The 23024-nt window shown below is 42.5% G+C and overlaps 1 protein-coding gene across 1 annotated transcript; it reads left to right on the top strand.

Moving 5' to 3' along the window:
• Nucleotides 1–6282: 6282 nt before the first annotated feature.
• On the top strand, nt 6283–22597 carry ADRA1A (adrenoceptor alpha 1A). Its single transcript, XM_068421393.1, has 2 exons — nt 6283–7549; nt 20151–22597. Exons 1-2 carry the CDS (start codon nt 6667–6669, stop codon nt 20660–20662), a joined length of 1395 nt encoding a protein of 464 aa, XP_068277494.1. The 5' UTR covers nt 6283–6666; the 3' UTR covers nt 20663–22597.
• The last annotated feature ends 427 nt before the right edge of the window (nt 22598–23024 follow it).

Below are 23024 nucleotides of genomic sequence, written 5' to 3'. Positions count from 1 at the left end.
CAGCCAACACAAGGGGACAAATAAAGCTCACAGTGACTTCCAGCCCCCCTGGAATAAGAGAACATTTCTGAATAAAGACAGAATTTCTTCCCCAGGATTTTTCAGAGCCACACTTCTCTAAAGTAGTCAAGGAATTTGCTGTGCTGTGTGCTTGGGATGGAAAAGAAAGCTTGCAGGCCCTGTAGTGAATGCTGAGGCACAAGACCAGACCTAAATCTAGCTCAGATCTGGGAAAGATAAAGCAGCACACTGGTTTTATTTCTGTCACGGTGATGTTACACGGATTGCAGTGAGGAGAGCTGGATGTGCCACACTGGATGCGCAGTCAGAGCCCTGGCCCTAAGGAGGGTCCTGCCTTGCCAGACAGACGTTGGAAGGAGAAAGGGAGATGAAGGGAGATGCTTTGGGGAGAAAATCAACTCAGTAGCATGAAGGCAGGTGTTTCAGTGCATTGGATCTCATTGTTTCTCACATGTGGGCAGGCAGCAGATAAAACCTTAATGAAGTATTTAAACGAGGCAGTCCTAGATGGGGGTGATTTAGACACACCTTAAATTCCCCCAGATCATTTTACATATTAAAGATTAATGTCAAGCTAAAGCAGAAAAAAGCAGCATGAACTCTCACAAAAGAAAAGCACTAGTAATATAATGGGAAAGGACCCAGCTAGACACAGGAGGTAAACAACAAAGAAGCAGGAGGGATGAAAACTGAAGCAGGCACTCATCTCTGGATAGATTTGTTTCAGCAGTAGGTAAAAATCAATCTTCCTGAGGCTACAAAATAGCACTGTCCTCTGTATGTGGTTAGACTTTATCAGATCATCCAGGTAATAAATCAAACTAGGAAATCCTTCAGGAGTTACATGGAAAAATACATTTAGCAGCATCTCTGTGTAATTAGGCAGCCTTCAGACTTGCAGCTGTACAAAAAATCCAGTGGCCCAAATCTTCATCCATTGTGAATTAAGAAAGTACCCTTAGCTTTAATGAAGCTGTCTTGATTTACACAAAAACATGGATCATGTTTACCCAGCATTAGCCTATGCTTAAGGGATGTAGCAACATTGAAAAAGTCACTATGAAATCCAAGATAGAAAATTTTAGACACTTCTAATACTTGAACATCTCTACTATTAAAGTGAGTATGAAATCAACAGGCAAACCTATCTTGTTTGAAAATTTCAGCCCTTTTTACCCAACACTTTTTTAAACCCACATTTTCAATGCTCACTTTGGGTTCTCCAAATGACTTGGATAATTTTCATCTTTACTTCATTTATCTAGTACCTGTTTCCATCAATATGCCACCTCTAGATTTAAACATTGTACTTACAAATAAGGCTGTTCAAGAAAAGTAAATCATCAGTACTGAATACACCCTGCTGTCTCCCAAGTCTCAGACCACATGTAGCAGCATCCTCCAAGATCCCTATTCTCAGTGCAAACTGATTGTCTTCAGTCTATGAGCAGCTGCAGCCCAAGAGCAGCTATGCTGGGTTGTTTTTTTTCCTCTTTTTTTTCTTTTTAAATACTCAGAAGTTTGCAATTTATCTTCAACTCAGCTGTGCTGTAAGCTTCAGGCTGTCCAAATCTTAAAAGACAGAGGAATGAGTCTACTTCCAGCTTCAAGTTTAATAGAGAACATTTAATATCACTTGCCTTTCGGGGGGATTGATTTCTTACCCAAGCACAAGCTAAGCCCTTACTAAACCCTGAGTCATGATTTCTCAAAGCAGTACTTTTCACTACTTTCTGAAGAGGTGAATAACCGATCATGTCAAAGCCTACAGCACCTCAGAGAAGTTATTCCGCTCCTGGTCCCACACACAGGTTGCCTGCATGGTCTGTCACTGAGCTAAGCAGATTAACGGCAGCACTTTATTAAACGGCATTGGACACACAAGCAACAGGATGCTGGCCCTTTGTGTGCCACACATGCAATGAAAAGACAACACTGGCCAAAAGCCAGGATTTAAGGTTTTGATTTTAACAGAGAGAGCAAATAAGAAAGGGCCAGAGGCTTAGAAACAGCTGAGCAGCTGCGCATTGCCTCGAGCCCTCCCTTGGGGACCCTCCCACGCTAAGAAGTATAATTTACAATGCAGAAAGCATCAGATCTTGTTTGAGTGCTATCTAGACAGAGCACAGAGAACCTCTACTTCAGAAGGATTACAAGCAGACAAGAGAAGGGAGAGAAAAAATCATTATTTCCTCTACTTCACAGATAGGGAAGATATGCTTAGAAATAGACTTGCCAAAGGTCACCAAGGAAGGCTGAGGCAGAAACAAGGACCACATCCAGGACTCTTGTTCCTTCTACTGCTGAACTTGGAGACCTGCCTTTCTCTGCAGATCATAACTGTAGAAAACCATGTTGGGTGGGACACTACAAGCCATTTAATCCTCTCTCAATAGAGAATGAAAGGTAAGTTAAACACTGTGACAGATCTTTGCCTAATCTGTTCTTTAAAACTTCCAGTGATGGATACTCATAACCTGTACAGGCAGTCTTTCCCCTGTCTTCAGAGATGCAAAGTTTGAGATTAACCAGCCCCCCCTTGCCCAGCTTCACAGATCATGTTTTCTAGACTTTTCTCATCCTCACTGCTTTCTCCTGAACTTTCTGATTAGTCCAAAACTTTTAAATTGGACTTGTGCAATCCAGCATATGTCTTGCCAGAGCTAAGTACAAAGATTGCTTCATAAAACTTAGATGTGACAGTAATCCTTCCTTGCCCATCTTTACCTGATAACATACTGTACTTTGTTCAGTGACCCTTCTGACCTTGGACTGTTAGTGGTCTCCAGGTGTAGGAGTTCTTCACGGCAATGCATTAATTCTTCTCTGAGGATTTTAGGGAAAAAAAAAACCTTACTGTCTGGCACTTCCTTCTGCTTCCCTCCAGAAAGCTGTCCTCTAACAAGGGTATTACTCATAGACGAGCTGATACTTTGAGTACAGTGTTAATGACTGAAGCTATGAATATAAATTTATTTCCATTGTGCATTTAAGAGCTTGGAACAAGCCACCGGTATGGAGAGGTCATACATATCAGTAGAAACAAAATCCTGGGTGGGTTCCTCTCTCTTCCCTCCCCCAGAGTCATTTAGACTCATTTTCCAATTGATCCAGTGAAACAGAGTTGCCTCATCCTAAAATAGGCGTCTAAAATAAGTCTGCTGAATCATGGCCTTTAAGGGTCTTTAGTAACTCAAGCTTTCCTTTATTCATTTAGACTTCACTCTCTCCCAACATCTTTTGTCACTCAGGGAAGGACCCTGGTGCAGCCTGACACTCCATTCTGTGCAGGGGCTCTGCCTTAGCTCAAGACCTCTGAGCAGCCTTCAAAAACAAGCGTTGCATCTACAGGGCAAGCAGCACGGGTGCCAGGAAAACTGCAGAGAAGTGGAAGCTGAGCATTTACAAATCACCTCTCGTTTTTGCAGCTTGCAAGGTTCTCAAAATTAGTTTGAATTTTTTTCGCCTCCCATTGTAAAGTTGTTGGAACAGGGATTAAGGCTGCTGACAAGCCCAGCTCTGCATTTGGTGCTCTCCTGGGGAAATCTGAGCATCATTTAAATTTGCCTCTGCTCAGGAACCACGTAAATCCAACAAACAAACTTTCCCTCTCAAAGTTTCTGCCCAGGAGGAGGTGGAGAGTCTGTCATGCAAGAACAGGCACACGGTTCATCTGCTTCCCTGTGGCTATAGGAATTGCTTTCCACGGGCTGTGAATCCCACTCTGTGTTCTGCTCCCCTCCTTTCACTTCAGGACACCACTTTTATATTCACCTGTTCACCATCAGTGACTTGGGGCACTTTTTCAAAAAATGCAGTTGAATGAGCCACGTGAAAAAAAAAAAAAAAATCAACCTCACCTCAACAGCACATTCTGCTCTGGGCATTTCATACTTAACCCCCCATCTCCAGTCAGCTGTGCTGCCTACCCCAGTGCTTGGTCCCAGCACACAGATTGCATTGTCAGTGTGTCTGTCTCTCCTTGTTATTTTCTTTACACTTAATTTGCCTGGAAGGCAATTCTTTTTTTATATCACAAGAATTACTTGTTAGCCTACAAACAGGAGCTTGTTAGCTGGCTTCCACTTTCTGATCTCTGCAGGAACTGGTGGTTTGCAAGGGAAAAAAAAAATAAATTAAAATACCACTTGTCATCAGATGAGGTGCTCTTCCTTTCTGAGCAATACGGGACTGGCAGGGGATTACGGTAATGGCAAGGATACTGCCTGCTACATCAGCAGAGCAGTAAAGTTCCTGCTGCTCCTTGACAGTGTGGAGCTGAGCACTGCAACTGGGGAGGGTGCCTTGAGGGATGCTGGAGTCCAGCCCCTCCCAAGCATTAGGAGGCAGGGAATCAGTGCAACTGTGAGCTGTCAAAGTACTAGTGGGGAAATAAAGGGAGAGAAGCAATGGATTTTCAGGCACAGAGTCCCATCCCTGCATGAAGAGAGGAGCCTGCTGTGTTGTGCTGTGAATCTCCTTTCCAGATGCTCAGAGAAGCTGTGCTGCCTTCTAGAGACTAAAGAGGTGAGTGGGGATTGGGGCAGGCACGACGGTCTAGGGTATGCTCTTCCCCAAACCATCTCTCTCCACAGGCTGAGTATTATCTGGTTGGCTTTGAGCATGAATATCTGTCAGTCCTTTCTGCTGCATTTCCTGGACTTACTGGGAAGTTCTGCTTCATGTACTTAAAAATCAAGTTTGATCATTTCTTAATTTTCTAGTCTGCCATCAACCCGCTAATGGCCACAGTTATAATGGTTAGAGATGCTTGATGCCAGTCACTTTTCATTGATGTGCTTCGTAAAATCTGTCCTTTTCTGTCTTGGAATTATTCTTCAACTTGTTCCCTCTATCAGGAAAGAAAATATAAAGATCCAATTTCTTTTCAGTGCACAGAAGACAAATTCCCACAGTGCACTCCCTCCCCCGTCCTCCCTGCTTGTCAACCGGGAATTTGGGGGGTTCAGAGTAAGAGGAGTTTTAAACATCTTTGCCTGCAGGAAAACTCAGTTTTGAGACTCAGCTGTGACAGTTGTTGCTGCTCAGTGTTTGCGTAAAGTGCGATCTGAGGGACTCATCGGAGAGACGTAATATTAGGACACTTACAGAGTCTTGCCTTATCTCAGCTGTAACAGGAGTAGTCTTAGTGGTGGTTTTTCACATGTCTGATTGATATTTTGGATGGGAACACCGTATCCACATCTAGGTGTTGGGAAAGGCTTTTGAGCCCACACTTGTAGCTTTCACCGTCGTGTCCCCCGTGTCTCAGTTCCCAGGCTTATCCTCACTTTTCCATCTGATGTACCTTTTCTCCATATTTAGTCAGCTAAGGCTGAGCTTGGCTTCCAGACACTCTGAAACGTTGTGTCACTCAGTAGGAAACTTGTTCCTTGCAACATCTTCTGCTTGGCAGGAATTGCTTTTCCCTATAGATTTCTAAAATGGGCAGTTTAGCTGCACTAACGAGCAGTTCAGTGGGTAAAGGAGTCACTTAATAAAGAAATCTTAGACTAAATTTCTGGACTTATAAATCTACTTCACAGTTTGTAGTCCTAATTTGTGTCCAACAGGTTTCTATCTCTCCTAGAACTAGTCTGCAGGTGAACCGATAATTAGGATTGATCACTTTCCCTAAAGGAGAATGGACTGCTACTGAGAATGTGGTGAGAAAACTCAGGCAACAAAATCCACGTTGGTCTCTTAGTTGTTGTTAAACAATACTGGGCTGAAAAAGGTTGGTTCCACTGGCTGGAGCCAGCCTGAGGAAGGCTCCCTAAAATAGCCTCCCTCTCTATTCTTATATGGGAACCACAGCAGTAAGTGAACATTGCTTCCGGGAATCATATTGTTTGTGTCTTTATCTCCTTCAGGGCGGTGATGATCTCCAAAGAGCACAACAGCGTGCATCATTGACTCGGCAAACTTCACTCTCCCCTTCAGACCAAGCCAGAAGCTGATGTAAACACACCTTAATTCACAGACCAGGAGCTCGAGTAACAACTACTCTACAGCGTGGAGAATCTTTGATTGACACTTCAGACCCTGAAGATGGGTAGTGGCAGGTATCTCAAATGACATTGCTGAGGAGACACAGCAGCAGCCTCCAACTAGTCAGGCTTCTTCTAAGCCAGTTGTAAGGCAGAATCAGGACTAACACAAGGTAATTAAAAGCATCAGTGATTTCCTCTTAGGAGAAACCTCAATTTGAGACCCTTTGGAATATTTATGTTACTTAAATACTGAATCTTCCCCAAAAGGCAGAAATGATTTTAACCTGCAGTTCCAATATTTCTCATCATGTAGTCCTGGGAAGTAGGATAAATAGCCTCTGTTTTGTGTAGCCTCACTTCTGCACCCCAAGAAATATGCAAAAGGAGTTAAATTTGACTTGGAAATGGTGGCTATTAACTGTGCTATAACGGTAAAAAACTTAGTGAGAAAAGTAGATTTTCTAACATGTTTCTGGATCCTTCTCATTGTTCCTGGTGCTGCACTTCTAAGATGGTCTTAAAAACTCTCTTCCCCAGCAAAGCCAGGCAAATGTTGCCTGTAGGACCTTCCAAGAACTGATCTCATCACTCTTTCTACCTGAAAAGGGAGTGAAGTACCACAGCCTTGCATGAACACAATCAGCCCCGCACCATGGCTTTCATCCCTGGAAATTCCTCTGACTGCTCCAACTGCACCCACTCTGTGGAGCCTGTGAACATTTCAAAGGCCATTTTACTAGGTGTTATTCTAGGGGGGCTGATAGTTTTTGGGGTTTTGGGTAACATTCTGGTTATCCTCTCTGTAGCCTGCCACAGACATCTTCAGAGTGTTACCCACTATTATATAATTAACCTGGCTGTAGCTGACCTCCTCTTGACTTCCACTGTCCTGCCCTTCTCAGCTACCATGGAGATTTTGGGCTACTGGGCCTTTGGGAGAATCTTCTGCAACATCTGGGCAGCTGTTGATGTCCTTTGCTGCACTGCTTCCATTATGAGCCTCTGTATCATCTCGATAGACAGATACATCGGGGTGAGCTACCCACTGAGATACCCAAGTATAGTGACAGAGAAGAGAGGTCTCCTAGCATTACTGTGCGTTTGGGCATTGTCTCTGGTGATATCGATTGGACCTCTCTTTGGCTGGAAAGAACCAGCACCAGAAGATGAGACCATCTGTCAAATCACTGAGGAGCCTGGCTACGTGTTGTTCTCTGCTCTAGGCTCCTTCTACCTCCCCCTGACTATTATCTTGGTGATGTATTGCCGAGTGTATGTAGTGGCCAAAAGGGAAAACAAAGGTCTGACTTCTGGTCTGAAGACAGAGAGATCTCGTTCCGAAGAAGTCACCCTACGGATCCATCGTAAAAATGCTCCTGAAGCCAGCGGATCAGCATCCAACCCCAAGAGCAAGCACCATTTCTCAGTGCGCCTCCTCAAGTTCTCCAGGCAAAAGAAAGCTGCCAAGACCCTGGGAATAGTTGTCGGATGCTTCGTTCTCTGCTGGCTTCCTTTTTTTGTAGTAATGCCTCTTGGTAAGTAAAGCAAAACCCTCTACCTTTTACAGCACCTTGCCTGGAGGGAGGGATGTGTTTGTGCCTGTGTGCAATAATGCTGATCAGAAAAGCTCTGAGGGAATAATTTTCTATTGGAAAGCTGTCAAAATCAGAACATTCACCATCGCAAAGCAGCGAACGTAGAAAATGAATGTCTGAAATGAAACAAAACATCTCTGGTCCAAAGAGAAGCATAAAATTCTGAAAATAATGGAAAGGATTTAGTACTCCTTTCATACAGCAAATACTCTTTCAGAACTAGGACTGTTATTTCTGACCAACTCTGCTATAGGAACGATATCTTTGGGGTGTGTGTGTGTTTATATCTAAGTTTGCAGCCAGTTCTTAAGGTGATATAAATATGTAAAAGGTCAAGATATAAATGTATTCAGCGTCAAAGTAGCTGTTCACAGACTTGGGGCCAGATCTCCTGGCATGCTCAGCACCTAATAATTCCCACTATAAGGAAAAAAATCAGCTTCCTATCAGGAAGTTCACACTATGAGATACCATACTCCAGATGAAATGAATGTATTTTTTAATTTATCATATGACCAGTCAGAAGACAGCAGTGAGGATCCTTCAAGCTAATTTTATACTTCTCTGGCTTGCATCTATTGTGGAAACCCACTGAGCCCACTGGCCAAACACTGGCTTCAATCATCATGCTGAATATGAATATTTATTCATCAGTTGTAATTCTGAAAGGGAAGAAAGTCAGGGATTTGTTCTGCTTTGCTATCACTGAAATGTAAAGAAGTAATTAGAATTTTAATTAAACTTTGCTCAGTCACCTTTGATGCGATTTCAGGATTTAAAAGCAGAATACTAATTCCGTACCTACATTGAGTGTGATCTATGTGGCACACCACACTGAAGTTTGCTCTGCAACAGCTGTACTAAATATTAGTTTTTGAAATGTGGAACCTTAAATCTGTGACTTGCTCAATTTCAGTGGCTTTTCCTATGGAAAGGGCTTATGCTGTACAGGAAAAATAACATAAGGTTGTGTGGAAGTTTTAGTAATAATGTGTACAATTAAGGAAAAGAAAAACCAGCGTTACCTAAACATGAAAAGAAAGATTAGGGATTTTCTTTTTATTTTTTTTTTTAAAAACCTTACAAAAAGCTGTTCTTTTTCAATTAACCTCTACCGGATTTACCAAGATTACCAGGTTGTTTCATGAAAACGTTTCGCTAACGTTGCCATGTGAAAAATCCAAAAATACAGAATCTTTTCTGTTGGCCAATACTGGGAAGCGCTGGAGTAAGAGATGTAGATGTTTCCTAAGGAGGAGCCCTGAAAGGCCTGGCTGGTGCTGACCAGGATGTCAGCACGTTGGAATGCTGGTTGCCAAGATGTCTGAAACATACCCAAAAAGGGTTTGCAAGAACGCATTAAACACACTTCTTTTCATCTGCAAATGTGGTTGCCCACACAGAGCTGCTAATTAATTTGCTTTGGATTTAAGAAATTTTCTGGATTCAAGAGTGGCTTTGCATCTTTCTTTAATCCCTTATAAGGAAACTTTCTTGAGGTTAGTTTCTCTGTCTTTGTGGGGTTACGATGTTATTTTTAAAGCATATAATAAGTCTTTCAAAACTTATTTGCTAATTTGTTTAAAGACAAAAAAACCTATTAAACAGACAAGTGGTGCAAAAAAACCCACATCTTCAGAAAAGCCAAGGAAAGCTCTTGAGGCAGACTGTCCCACCCAGAGCCAGAGACTCACCCAGAGATGATTACACATGGCGCTCTACACCTGCACCATGCAGAACACTTTCCAAAAGACAGTAATCACTTTCAGATCTATTCTGCAGAGAGATGAAGGCAGGCATAGGGAGGAGAACTGATCCGTCCCGGATCACGCAGGTTAGTGCAGAGGTCAGACTTTTCAGCTAGACAGAGCACTGTTGTCAAACCCAATGGCAGTTGTGGAGTTCACAGCACAGCTGGCTGGGCAACAAGAACTTTGTTGTGCACAAGACCAGCTCTGCAGCTTTGTGGCCATGGGACAGCCCTATAAATGGTCGCATCAGCTGCTGCAGGTCACTTCAGTCATTTGTCAGAGTCATAGCCTTTTAGAAGCAGACCCTCCATGAAGGTTGCCCATGAGACAGACATTCTAAAATTATGCCCCACAAACCACTTCAGACAACTGGCAGGTGCTTGCCACTCTATACAGCAGAAGTTCCCAAAACCTAACTTTGTTTTACTGTTATCTACAGTATCTTCAAGACCCTCACATCTATTAACATCAAGTCTACCAGCCAAGACCAATGTAAAACAAGACACTTCAGGCTTGTTAAAGTGTATAACAAATGGGGGTAGAAACTTTTGGGGTACAGGCAAGGGAAGGGCAAGAGTGATAGAAGGATATCAAGAGGGGGATAAAGGCAGGATATCCATATCAGTAGATGTGGCTGCAAATAACTGGAGAAACAGTTTGAGTATCCCTGTCATAAGACAATATCTTAATTGAAATCAGTGTGTAATGTTGTCAGTTGCCATCTGTGTAAGTAATGTCTGTCTTACCTTCTTAGATTCATTACTTTCATTCCAGGCAAAGGGTTTGTGCAAAGGCTTTCAGTCCAGTAGTCCATACACCTTCTTCGCACTTGGCTTTGATGTTTGTGGAGTAAGCCAGGGAACAATAATCCTGTTGCACGAAAAGAACTGAGGTTACAATTTGTTTTTTCTCTGCATGCATCAGTGCAAACCCACACTTCACAAAACTTCCATAAAATAAAAGTGTGTCAAAACAGATTATTTCCTCTGGAAGAAGTCAGGTTTTCATTTCTGCATGCTCTTCCTCTTTAGAGGTGACCAGTGGATCTGCTCCTATTCCTTTTTTCCTGTAAAAATTTCTTTGAACTCAACATCTCTTCACAAATAAAACATTCCAAGTCAAAGTTCAAGTGTGTCCCAACTGGATCTACAGTCTTTGCATTCCCCTAATTAAATCTCAGTTCCTTTCTAGACACGTAGTACAATGAGAGGTCCTTTTCTATGATAGTTTAGGGAAGGTTTAGACTGACCAAAATGCAGGATAAGAGGTAGCAATCAGCACCTAAATAGGAGTTTAATCTAAGAGCCAGCAAGAACTGTGAGGCCCTTTGTCTATGTCCATTAGCCTCTATGTAAGACATCTATTCTTAGCGAGCTCAAATTATGCCTCTGCTCTGCAGCAGTGGAAGTCTGATGGTGTGAAGTGCTTTTTACTCTGCAAATCTTCCTTTGAATTGTTATTACCCAAAAGAAAGCTGTAAACCTACTGCTGAATTAACTTTGTCAGCGGAATTCTACACAGATTCTTCCTATAAATGTCATTGCCTAAGAGCAATCACGTCCAACACTTTAGCCCTAGTATTAGGCTGTAAAGAAAGAATGATGTCCATGTACAGCTCTTTGCAATTGCTTCCCAAGCAAAAGGTTTTCAGATATGTCCACCAGCCTCTCCTAATTCTACTCTAGGCATCCACCTTTCTATAAGGACAAGAATACAAAGGATGTATTCAAGAGAAGGAAAAGTTAGTCTTATGAATAAGTTACTTCCCTGTTTAGGAGCTCTAAATACTTTCACTAGCTGCCACTTTTTTAGTACAGGCTGACATTTGCTCCAAGCAGACTACAAGAGCATCCTACCCCATCCAGGTAGTCTATTATTCAGCTCTTCAGAGAAGTTAGCTGGAAAGAACATTTCCCTGTCCACTTTAGGGCTATTGCTCTCACATATCTTCTACACCTGATGCATTATTTTCTTTATCTCTTATTTCTCTTCTGCAACACTTAATCACCCTATTCCCAGCTGCTAGCCCCTTATGAGTGACCTGAGCTTCCCCGTTTAACATCTCCTCATGTTAATTCACATGGTGAGAACAGCATTAAAAGCTTTTTAGTGCTGACCTTCACACTTTGGTTACCCCGTGCTTGGCTCCTTTCTCAAAACATAGCTGCACTAAAGCAATCCATTCAAATAGCTAGGGGGAGTGCAAACCAGGTGTCATGAACAGGGGCTTATGCTCCATGCACTCCTTCACCTGAGCAAGAATGCACTGCTTTACTGAAGGAATAAAGGTCTGTGCTCTAGCCAGGAGGACTAGCAGGTGATAGAGCTGCATTTTTGTTTTCTACATTAGCCAAAGCCTTCTTATCACTAAGTTTCTTTTTTCCGAGTAAACTATAAAGTGAAGCCCTACTTCTCTTCCCAAATCTTTTCAAGATCTTCTTTGACTTGTTGCCAAAGTTCTTTAAGATCTTGGGGCAAAACAAACACCCTAAAGTAAGCAATGTTGCTTTTCAAATTGGAACAACCATATTCTCTTAGGCACCAGCAAATAGGGACTACTTGAAGCTGAACTAGGAACCTGAGAACAGGTTATAGGCTCCTAGAGGAATTTGAATGTCAAGGAGCAGCAAGAGCAAGGCTGCTCCATGAGGAAGGACAAACCAGGAACAGAGGTTGACAATAGCACAGGCAAGAGCCATGCCCTCCCCAAAAGCGTGCCCTCACCGTACCTCAGCAGAGGTGGCATCTACAACAGGTTCAGCTGGCAGTCCAGTAATCACCAAAGACAAACACAAACCAACAAAACAGAGCCAGGAAAGAACAAGCCTGAGCTTGCCTACATCCCTCAAAGAGGGTTAAAGAGGGGAGCCTGAGCTTATATGCAGCTCCTGGGCCAATGGGCAGAGGGTTTGTGGATAGAGGCCATAGATGAGGCTCATCTGGGTAATTAAGGCTTGTTGGGCCCTGGCACTTTGCAGTAACAACCTGCCACAAAGCATGTTTCTTCCATTTCTGTTTTTCATCTTCCTCTTGCAATCGCTAAAAAGGGATAGAGACAGATATAGAAAGAAATATCTAGAAGAGTCTGGAAATTCAGTTCTTAAATCTGTCTGGTTGTAGATGTTGCTTTCAGAAGCAGAAAGAAGTAAAAAAGGAAAGTCTGAGCCAGGTTGTCACAGGGGAAAAAATTCAGACTACTAAAGTGGTCAAGGGAGAGGAAGGCTTTTAGCATTTGTCAATCATTCTCATGATGGAGAGAGCAGAAAAGAGGATACGCTGGAGGGTATTTATATTTGTAGTAGAGTAGTAAATTAGTCTGTGAACTGACACAAACACTGTCAAGGGAATCCTCTAATCCTGTCTCCGTGCCTGTCTGCAGCTGGTTTCTAATTACTGTTTTGTGGTTGTTTTTTAAACAGAATCAAAGAGAATGACTCTCTACTTTCACTAGAGGTAAACTAGAAAAAAAAAAAAGCATTTTCCTATCTCTGCCATTGATGTACTATCTCAGGAGGTCACAAGGTGAGGAGTAGGAACATGCACCCACATCTGGAGGTTGGTGGATTTATCCCTGTGTTTTCCTGTGAGGTTTGCATTTGTTGTATGTATCATCTCTTGTTATATGGTTTCATAAGGTGTCTGATTTAGCTATGGCACCTTGCTTGGGCTCCAGAGGCATGAGTTCATACCCAGTCCACTCAGCTGCAAATGGGAAACTTACTTTTGGAAGTCAGAGGTGGCCAGACATCAGGAAAATGCTGCAGCTGTTTGTATGCGCTCAGATACAGGAATTCATTTACCTTAATCACGCTGCTGAGGCACGATTGACTTGTCCTCCTCTGTGTTGCAATAGGGACAACACCAAGCTTCCATTTTGCCTATTAGGGTGCAGTATTTCCCAAAGGCTGTGCTTCAAGGGCCCATCCAATTTTTGATACCAGTGAAAAACATATCAGGTGTAGCTTTATGGCCTCTTGCTCTTGTCAAGATCATCCGAGTCTCGATTCAGTGTGTTCTCCTGCCAGAAAGTCACCAATTTCCTGTAGAATCGAGATAATTTTGATTCATGATACTGAAGTAATGGGCAATATTGTCTTATCCTGTGAAGACAGTGTTAAAGAGAAGGTGTTTACATGTTGGGAGAGTAAATAAGTTTACTGGCAAGGAAAATAAGGAAGAGAAAGCAAAAGTTTTCCTGGGAAGCAGAACTGAGGTGGGTTTTGTGGACTTTTTTTTTTTTTTACTAATCACAAGGGGCATTGTTCATAAACACAGTCTGGAAAGGCTTTGTTGGTCTGGGTTGATAACTCAGCTACACTGAAGCCAATGGCAAAGATCCCACTGACATCCCTGTCGCCAACATTTCTCCACCGTTACCAAGTCCTGAAACGTTGTGTCCCACTGACTCATAACACAGCAAGGCAGGAGCAGGAACTGCCAATATTAATAGCCATTTACACTGAAAACAAGAGAGAGAAAGTGGAGTCAGTTGTGCTGTGTTTTGTGATTCACATCTATGGCTCTCCTGCGTGCACTACCTGTCAGAGAAGGCTTGTCCTTATCTTCAAAACGTTCCTGCTTTGTGTAGTCACCACTTTCAAGTCCCTGGAGTAAACGAACCAAAAATGTAATTTTTCTCAAATGTCATGGTGCAATTTAGAATTTTTTAGTGATTGAAAGGTGATGAGTGATTCTCCCACCCCACCCAGCAAATGTCAGGATTTGTCTTCAATTTGGATACATAAGGGATAGATACTCAGCATTCGCTGAAGAAGGTAATTCCAGCGTTGCTAACCCCAAGGATTCCAAAAATCACAACCGACAGCCACAGAGTGACAAACTCGTGAGACAGGCTGAGATAGACTCATCTTTTCACTATTCCCTGAACCACTCACTTGGGGTTTTTAAAATTTTTTAAGGAAAGTTAACATTTTATTGTAAGTGCATAACTCCGAGAGCGAGGGCTTCGGGATGAATATCAAATATCTTAAAAATGTGAGCAATGAGATCCAGAATGACTCCACTGCAGTAACAGCATGGGAGCTGGAATTTCAGCAACAATAAAATTGATTTGTAAAACAATGTGATTATTTGGGTTTACATGGGTAACAAAACCTCAGTTTACCTTCCCATGGCTTTTTATCAGCTTTCTAAATCTGCAACTGCACACAGCGAATCTGGAAATAGTTGCTTGCTGAGATGTTTGCTCTTTGCCAGAAATATCATCCATCGTAAGTGGGTACAATATGAAATAGAGCATAAATTAGGGCTGAAAAAAATCCAGCTGATCAGAGCACCGTTCCCAGACTGACCCATTCCTCTTGCCTGTCCTTTCCACCTCTCACCTGTGTCTGCACCCTCCTCGTGCCCCAGAGATCTGAATTCAGGCCCCTGTGAAGAGAAACAAACTCTCGCTCCTCCTTCTATATCTGTTTATTATGGGTCAGGGATATCTCGGCACAAAGTCACTCTCATTTCCCCCCTGAATCAGCCACAATATTCCAGGCCCTGGGACAGGCACAGCTGTAAACACGCAAGACTCGCCAGATGCAGGCTTTTACCCTTCCTCACCTCTGTGATCCGCTGTTCTGCATTCATTACGTTAATTTGATTGTACAAAACCCAGAAGCATTTCCTACTGTTCAAGGGTTCTTTGATCCCATTTTTTGTTCCCACAGAAAATACTTTCCATAAGGGAGCAGCAGGGTGAGACGTGCTGGGAGAGCATATATGTTATTTTTATATATATATATATATGTATAAAAATACAGTTTCCAGAGAGTGGTTTGTGTTTGACCTGAGATGCAGTACAGGATGCCAGTCTTATGGAATAAAGTTCAGTGCTAACATTGAGCTTGGGAACGCAAGATGTAACTCATTTATCAATGTTTGTAGAGCAGACTGTCTCACAAGAGATCGAGGGTACCCCTGGTACAGAGCTGATCTACGTGGGGACATCAGTGCTCCGCTGTGCTTCATCCTCTGGGTCTTTAGGGCAATTGCTCTGGAATAGCTGCTGCCCTTTAGCTTGACCCCTTTAGGGCAGATCCCAGGACCTAGTCTGAAGCTTTGCCTCCCTCTAAACCAGACCACCATCCCCGTTTCCAGTGCGCTGTGACTCCAGAGGCGTATTTCCTATACGTCAGAGGCAAGAGGTGCTAGGATTATTATTTGACTTCTGTGCAGGGTTTAAAATGTGTACTCATTGCAAGCTCTGAGTACACGGGCACGGCTGCTTTGTGGGTTATTGCTGATCCCTCATCACGTGTGGGTACAGGCCTGATCTCACCCACACACTGATGTAGCCGTACACCCCTGCCTGCCTTTGCCTGTGCTCTCAGTCACCAGATTTGTGCCAAAAAACATAAAAAGGGAAAAAAAAAGTAGTAAACCTAAACAGAGGTGCAAGATTTAGTAGCAGTGATGGATTTTAACACCACTGTGGGTCCATGGGTCAGAAAAATGTATGGGATCTTATTCCCATGGTGCTAATGGAGATGATACAGAGTAAACAACCCAAGTTTCTGTAGTCTGGCAGCTTCTAAATCCCTGTGTGCTGTCCATCAGCGAAACAACGCTCGACATCGCTGCTGGCTTTTAAACAACCTGTAATCAAGCAGCTCTGTAACTCCTGACAAATGACAAAGTCAAATTACATCTTTGTGCCTGAATTGGCACTTACTCACCAGGAGGTACATGGAAAACTTCTCTCTCATATCTGAAGAAACTTTGAGTTGACAAACAGGAAAATACATGATGAGGGAAAGGAATGCAATCCTGACATTTTCAGGGGTGAGTGATGAAATACTTAATGGCAAAGGAGCTCAGGAGGCTAATAGTACATTTTATTTTATTCAATTTTCATATAACAAGCAATTGAATTGTGCTACTGACACTTGAGAGCCCTGAACCTTTTGAAAACAAAGCAGGAATTCAAGCATCATCTAGTCAATCTACCATTCAAAGGCTTTAAAAGATCCGTTGAAGTTTTCTTTACCCTTCTTCCAGCACCACTGCAGGGAGACAATGAAGATGAAGCCTCTAAACTGTAATCAGTTTTGCCACTATTTACCATTTTATTCCTGACAGTGTACCGGGGAAGAGGCACATTAAGGCCTGCAAATAGGATACAGAAGTAGTTTTAAGAAAGAAAACTTTTTACTTCTCAACTGCTGCTTGCTCTCCAGCTCCATTAGAGGATACCTGGATGGCAGCACTTTATTAATCTATGATTACACCTAGCCCGGAGTGAGAGAATTGGAAAAGGTTGCTCTGGAGAATTAGGTGCTAGAATAATTCTGTTTTCTCAGTCCTGGCTGATGCAGGAAGTGAAATATTTTTTTGCACCCTACACAATAATTCAGTGGCTCAAGGTTTAGATGGGCTGATCTTGATTTATATTGCTCTGGAAGTTGATAAGCTGTTGGCATAAGTAAGAATAGGGTCCAAATTATTTCTGCTTTGATTTTACATCTAGCTCTGTTACATATTGGGTCTATTGACTATGAATTCCAGCCTCAGCCCTTTCAAGATGCTACTGACAATTTTCTTCCTATTGACATTTGTAGTGTTTCATTCACAGGACCACAGACAGTTATAATGAAGCCTGGAGACAGAGCTTTAGCTGGTCTGAACTAACGAAACATCACTGACTGGCACAAGAAAACACACAGCAGAGCAAAGCTACTGTCCTAAAGCCCAAGTTGTATCCACCGGTGGAAAGAAAGTGTTAAAGACAGCGTGTGATGGGGTTTACAGACAGCAAAGTTTGTCTGCTGTTAAAGCTGCTTTGTTTTCTTTTCACTGTGTGTTGTTCCAAAGCAACAAGTCTCTACACTGATGAACCAAACAAGGTTACATTAATAAATTAGCATGCAGATCCCCGCCCCCAAAAAAGAGCAGGAGACAGACTCTGACACTGGCTATTTTCTATTTTTAACAGACTTTGGCAAGGCACTAGCATTCCATTTAGAGCGAGCCAGGAGTTGCAGCAAACAGGAATTGTTATTGTTTACCCATTTTTACACTCGGCCTCACACAGCTGATTCCCTAAACCGAGATTTGTTTCACCTTTTGTCTTAACACAAAATGGGAAAGCATAGATATGCTGCAATTAAATGAGGAAATAAAGAAAAAATTGAGCATGATGTGGGCATTTAGGAGCCTTTAGTTATTTTTCATCTGCCAATGACTTCAGCCAGAAGGTTCTTTGAGAACTTAATTTAGTTGTTTTTCACTAAAGGCAAGCAGCATTAATTTGCTGAGAAAAATTCTAGGTCACGGAAACGCCCGCTCACTCATGCTTAACTGCAAAACAGCGTTTGCTTTCTTTAGCACAACATTTTTGGTCTTAAAAACCAGTTGATATTGAAACGAATAGTGAAACTGCCCTACCTAGCTAGCTTGGAGCAACGCAGAAGCTATCACGGAGGCAGCGAGGCTTGTGCTTGATGCCCAGGTTGTGGCTGGGGTTGGAATCAGAGGTTGAGCTGCTCCAACACAAGGAGCGAGCTCCCGTGGCATGTTCTGCGCTGCCTTTGGGTATTCTGGCTCCGTCGCACTTCTCTGCTGCTCCACCACATGCCAGATGGCCCAAGTCTTAGGGGACCTCTCCCAGGTCAGGGATAACTGGAGGGCTTCTCACCCTGCCACACCTCCTGTGTCTTCATGTCCTCTGGGCCCACCAGCTCCACGCAGAGGGTAGGAGCTGGTGCCACGGCATGAGGACATCACTGTGCATTTCACAGCGGTGTCCAGCAGAATGAGCAAGTCATTAATCACGCTGCACTATTTGTACCTCTGGTTCAAGCAATATTCTGATACATTCTCACACAGGCAAAAAACACCCCGAGAATTCCTCTCTGGCTTTTGCTGCTTGAAAGCATTTGCTGCGCTTGCTGTAGGTTTGTTTGACAAAGATGGGAAGAAAAAGATTCAAACCGAAGTTCGGTAGCTCTCAGAATTAAATTAGAACACCCTCTGATTGCATTATTAGCTTTTCCTAACTCAGGGGAGGTCCAAGGACCAGATCGATCCCTGTAAAGCTCAGGAGCTGCTTACGGACGTAGTTAAACTGCAGAGGATGACAGATGTATCGATGCCTAAATCTTCCACAGTATTTCTTTCAACATGCACACACTTAGGATTTTTTCCAGGGGGAAGCTGGCAGACAAGCATTCGTCAGTGCTAAAAGTTCTGTTTATTATAAACTTGACTATAAAGTCCAGAACAAGCCAACTATGTTTTCTGGGAAATTTTTCCTCCTGTGCTCAAACTAATTACTGACACTGGTATGATAGAACCACTTCTTTTTTTTTTTTTACCTTTCTTTTAAAGGAGGCAAGAAACAGCCTTTCCCCTTGACAACATAAGGCAAATATTTTTCTTTGGCTCTGGTTCTACTTTCATTTTGCAAAATTGGTCTTACAAGTGCTGTTATCACTTATTCCCACCCCAGCATCATACAGAGTTTAGTTTTTTGGCTCAGTCATATTCACACAATATTGTTTCTATTTCTAAGCAAAGAGAAGTACCAAACAAGAGAATTACAGGATCTTGTTACAATGGCCACTTTCCAGTGTCATACAAGAAAAGCAACAAATTTCTAAACAATTCTGCGTAAGAAACAGTGTCGACTCTTTGATATCTTAAATACGTCTCTGTAGCTTTATAATAACATCTGCCCATGAGTAAATCTCTTAAGCATTTACTGACATCCTATTCAAATCAGTTAAAGTTAAAAACTTGCTTATACAAGAAATAAGGAGCTCAAGTTGTAGTTAAACAAAAAAACCCAAAGGTTTTGCATTAGGAAAAATGTTCCCAAGATTTTATATCAGCAGATAACTCATAATTAAAACCTATGTTATCATATATCATCATCTATTTTTTTAAAAAGTATATTAGTAATGCTATTTAATTTTCAATTCACATGGTCACTTGTAGTTGACTGTTGTCATGCCAAGACAGTGAGGACTAATGAAGGCACAATTTATGGCTCTGTCACTGATATGCTGAACAAGCTTCATCAAAAGATTTCGAATTTTTTGAATGTTATCCTGCCTTCTATAGAATAAAAAGTCCCATAGTACTCTCCTCACTAAGCAGCCATCTAAGTTCTTGCTCTTTGAATCATCTCTGGGAGGCAACTTTGCAAGTATCTATCAGTACAGATACCATGGAGACCCTCTCCAGTGTTCATTGACATAAGAAGGAACCTTTCTTTTAACTCTTTTGAGTTTTAGATGCATTCCATGAGACTGAAAAATGTGGAAAGTTATATTTTCTTAAGGTTTCAAGGGAAAATGAGTATCCAATACTTTATCATTTTTAAGACTTTTAGCTGGAATGCAGTCAACTCAGTAATCCTATGTTTCACTTACACTGACTTCTGAAATGGTGTGATTTTCTTGCCATTTGACACCCCTTTTGATGACCTCCTAGATACGACTGTTATTTGGCTAACTAATCTTGAATTAGAAGTCCCAAAGGATGCAATTTTCCTCTACCACTTGATACCAGTTCTCTTGCTTGCCTCCCTGGCTGTAAATGGGAATACAATGCTGGTGTAATAAAGTAGATGTCTTGAATGGATTTCTGATAGAACATCCATGTAATTGTAGGACACCTTATATTCTGAAAGACTTGTTCCTGCAGGAATTGGGCTGCCAGTCATAAGTTTTCCAAGACAGAACAGACTCTTATTTACTTTTTCCAGTGTTTAAGTTTCTTTGGTTACCTGCAATTTCTCACTGCCTCTGCCTTAACACTCTGTGTATTTTCCATTTTAGGTTCTTTCTTTCCTGCAATCAAACCCCCGGACACACTTTTTAAAATAACATTTTGGCTTGGATATTTAAACAGCTGCATCAACCCCATAATCTATCCGTGCTCAAGTCAAGAGTTTAAGAAAGCGTTCCAAAACGTCCTGAGAGCGCAGTGCCTCCCAAGGAAGCAAGCAGCAAAGAAGCAGTCCCCAAGTTTCAACCTCAACCATCCCACTAGCCAAAGCATGGAGAGTGGCAAAGGTGTGGTCCGTATCCCCGTCGGCTCAGGAGAAACCTTCTATAAGATTTCCAAGTCAGATGGGGTCTGCGAATGGAAGATATTCTCCGCTGTGCAAAGCATGCCTGCAAAAAATGCCGTTTCTAAAGACTGTACTGCTGCCAAAGTGAAAAGTAAAGGTTTCCTCCAGGAATGCTGCTGTGCAGGCACTTCAGGGAACCTTGTCCATGAAAACTGTAAAGTTCCAACCATTAAAATACACACCATCTCCCTCAGTGAAAACGGGGAGGACGTCTAAAGGACTGAGTGTGCCCAGCAGCATAGGCTGGCGAACTCGTGGCTCTGCTGATGGGACGTTGCTCTTTTTGTTGGGAAGTGGGAGTAGATGCTACAACAGTTGAAGGGATCCAGGTGAAACAAATGGCATACTGTAAAACAGGGCCAAGGCTTTTGAAGCATGATGTCTTTGAGTGCTGGTAGCCTGAACGAAGCCCCTTAAAGACAGCGAATGGCTTCAGTGGATGGTGAGCACCCTATGGTCTTCCAAGAGACTGGCCTCTGCAAGTCATTTGCCTGACATTTAAAAGCTTTATTTTTCACTGTATTCCCCTGTTTCAAAGTTCCTACTGCTCTAATTTAGGTGCAATAGGAAAGAAAGAGCAAACTACAAGGACCCTGTGCTGATTTCAGCATGGATACTTTCATACAACTCCACATTTAGAGCCATTTTTTGATTCTGCCCCCCCAAAAAAGCTCGATTCAACAGCCAGGAGAGCTGAGGTTGGGAGGCTCAGGTCTTGGGACAGTGTTTACAGATCTCTGCTTACTTTTCATTAAGGGACTGTGGACAAGAATGTTTTCCTACCATGTCTTGCCTCTGTTGTTCATGTCCAGGTCCTGGCTTGGTGAGGTCCTGCACACCTTGTTGAAAGGAACAGGAAGCTCTTTGGATTTGCATCGTCAGCTGGGCAGCCTCACTGGTCCTCATTCCTGGGCTGTACCAGGTGGGGATTTGGTCTTCTGTAAAGCCCAAAAGGCTGCTTGTCCTCAACCTGTCTGGAAAAGCAGTCGCTTCAGCTCACAGGGCATAGCAAAACCACCCTCTTGGCTCTTGCCCTGCTTGGAGTCGCTTTAATTTTCCCTTTGTGCTGTGGATTTCAGTGATTTCCATTGCCAAGGGCAACTTGATCCAAGTGGCTGCACTCCACCTAGCTTCAGAGAACAACCAGAACTTTTCTTTTTTGTACAAGCAACCTCCCAGATCTCCAAACGAAATGAAAATTTGCATGCATCCTAGGTTTGTTTGGAAGGTCTCTGTGCTTTGATGCAGGTCTAATAAAATTCAAAACTAGGTAAGTCATCATCAAACAAGGCTCAAAGAGGTCACTCTCACCCATCCATTTGTTTTCCTTGTTCTGAGTCCAGCAGAAACCTACTTAAAGACTCACTAATTCCTTGCTCAGGTGCTTGCTAGTCACATCAGTGCCACAGACACTGGAAAAGCTGCAGACATTTTGCTGTCTCCATGCCCAGTGTCACACCACATTCCTTTTCTGACTCCTTCAATACCAAGTGCTCTAAGCTTTCTGTGAGATCCTGGGCACCCTGGAGTCAGGAACTTTATCCTCATTCTGGGCAGTGGGAGTGAAGCATGTTAAATGACTTAAGGACATACATCCCCATGAGAAAGGGCCACCCTTTGGGAATTTGGGAGAAAAGCTTTTGAAAGCATGTTATATTTTAATATAGCTAATCCAAATAAATAAATAAATGAGCTGTTCAGCATCTGGAAGAAATAGTGGGAGGAATTCTCTGTACAATATTAGAAATAAGCAGCACTTGACATAACTCCTCCTGAGCCTGCCAAGTAAGAATGCAGCTTCTTGAAACAACACATAAGCCTTTACTCGTGTCTCAATGTCAGCTCCTATGCTGAATATCTACTGGCTTGAAAAGGGAAAGGGCTTAAGATAAGGTTAGCTCTTACAGGACAGGGCCTTGGAAGGACAAACACCTTGATATTATCGATGAGGAATCATTGTTTATTCATCTCTCATTCAGTATTAAGTCCCCAATGTCAAGAGAATTTCAGTCTTCTGTGTCTTTTATTTATGCGTGAATGAGATTTCTTTCCTCCTGCAAACACATATTTGCAGCTAGAATAATTTGTAGAAGTAAAAATCTTATCATTGGAGTTCTTGCAGTACTGTTGCTTTGCACAGTCCTGGAAGCAGAAAGCAACCTCAGAGTGTAAACGCACTTCACAGCTATACATGGCCAGGATGCTAATCGAGCACTGCCACTCTACATAAATGTCAAGCTCAAAGTGAAAGAAGAGAGTAGATGGACCTAAGCCTGTGGTTTGTGTAAGCAATTCACAGAGCCAGAACGAGCCAGCTAATTTTCCCCCTACACTGGGCCCTGTTCTCAATGCATTAAAATTATTGTGTAATATCAGTACAACTAGGAAACCTATTACAAAGTCCCCATTTACAGATCTTGCTGATCTCGCAGATTCAAAAGTAAGATCCATAAAAGTAAGAGTCATGTCTTTGGGCAGATTCACTACAACACCAGCCTGATGGAGCTATGTCAGAAAACAAGAAAGATGTAAAACAGCTGGTAAAGTTGGCACCTTTTTTCTGGTGTAATAAGCAAGA

This window comes from Nyctibius grandis, chromosome 33, assembly GCF_013368605.1.
Source record: "Nyctibius grandis isolate bNycGra1 chromosome 33, bNycGra1.pri, whole genome shotgun sequence".
Lineage (NCBI taxonomy): Eukaryota > Metazoa > Chordata > Aves > Nyctibiiformes > Nyctibiidae > Nyctibius > Nyctibius grandis.
The sequence above is the reverse complement of the archived record's forward strand: the minus strand, read 5'-3'. Positions and strand labels throughout refer to the sequence as shown.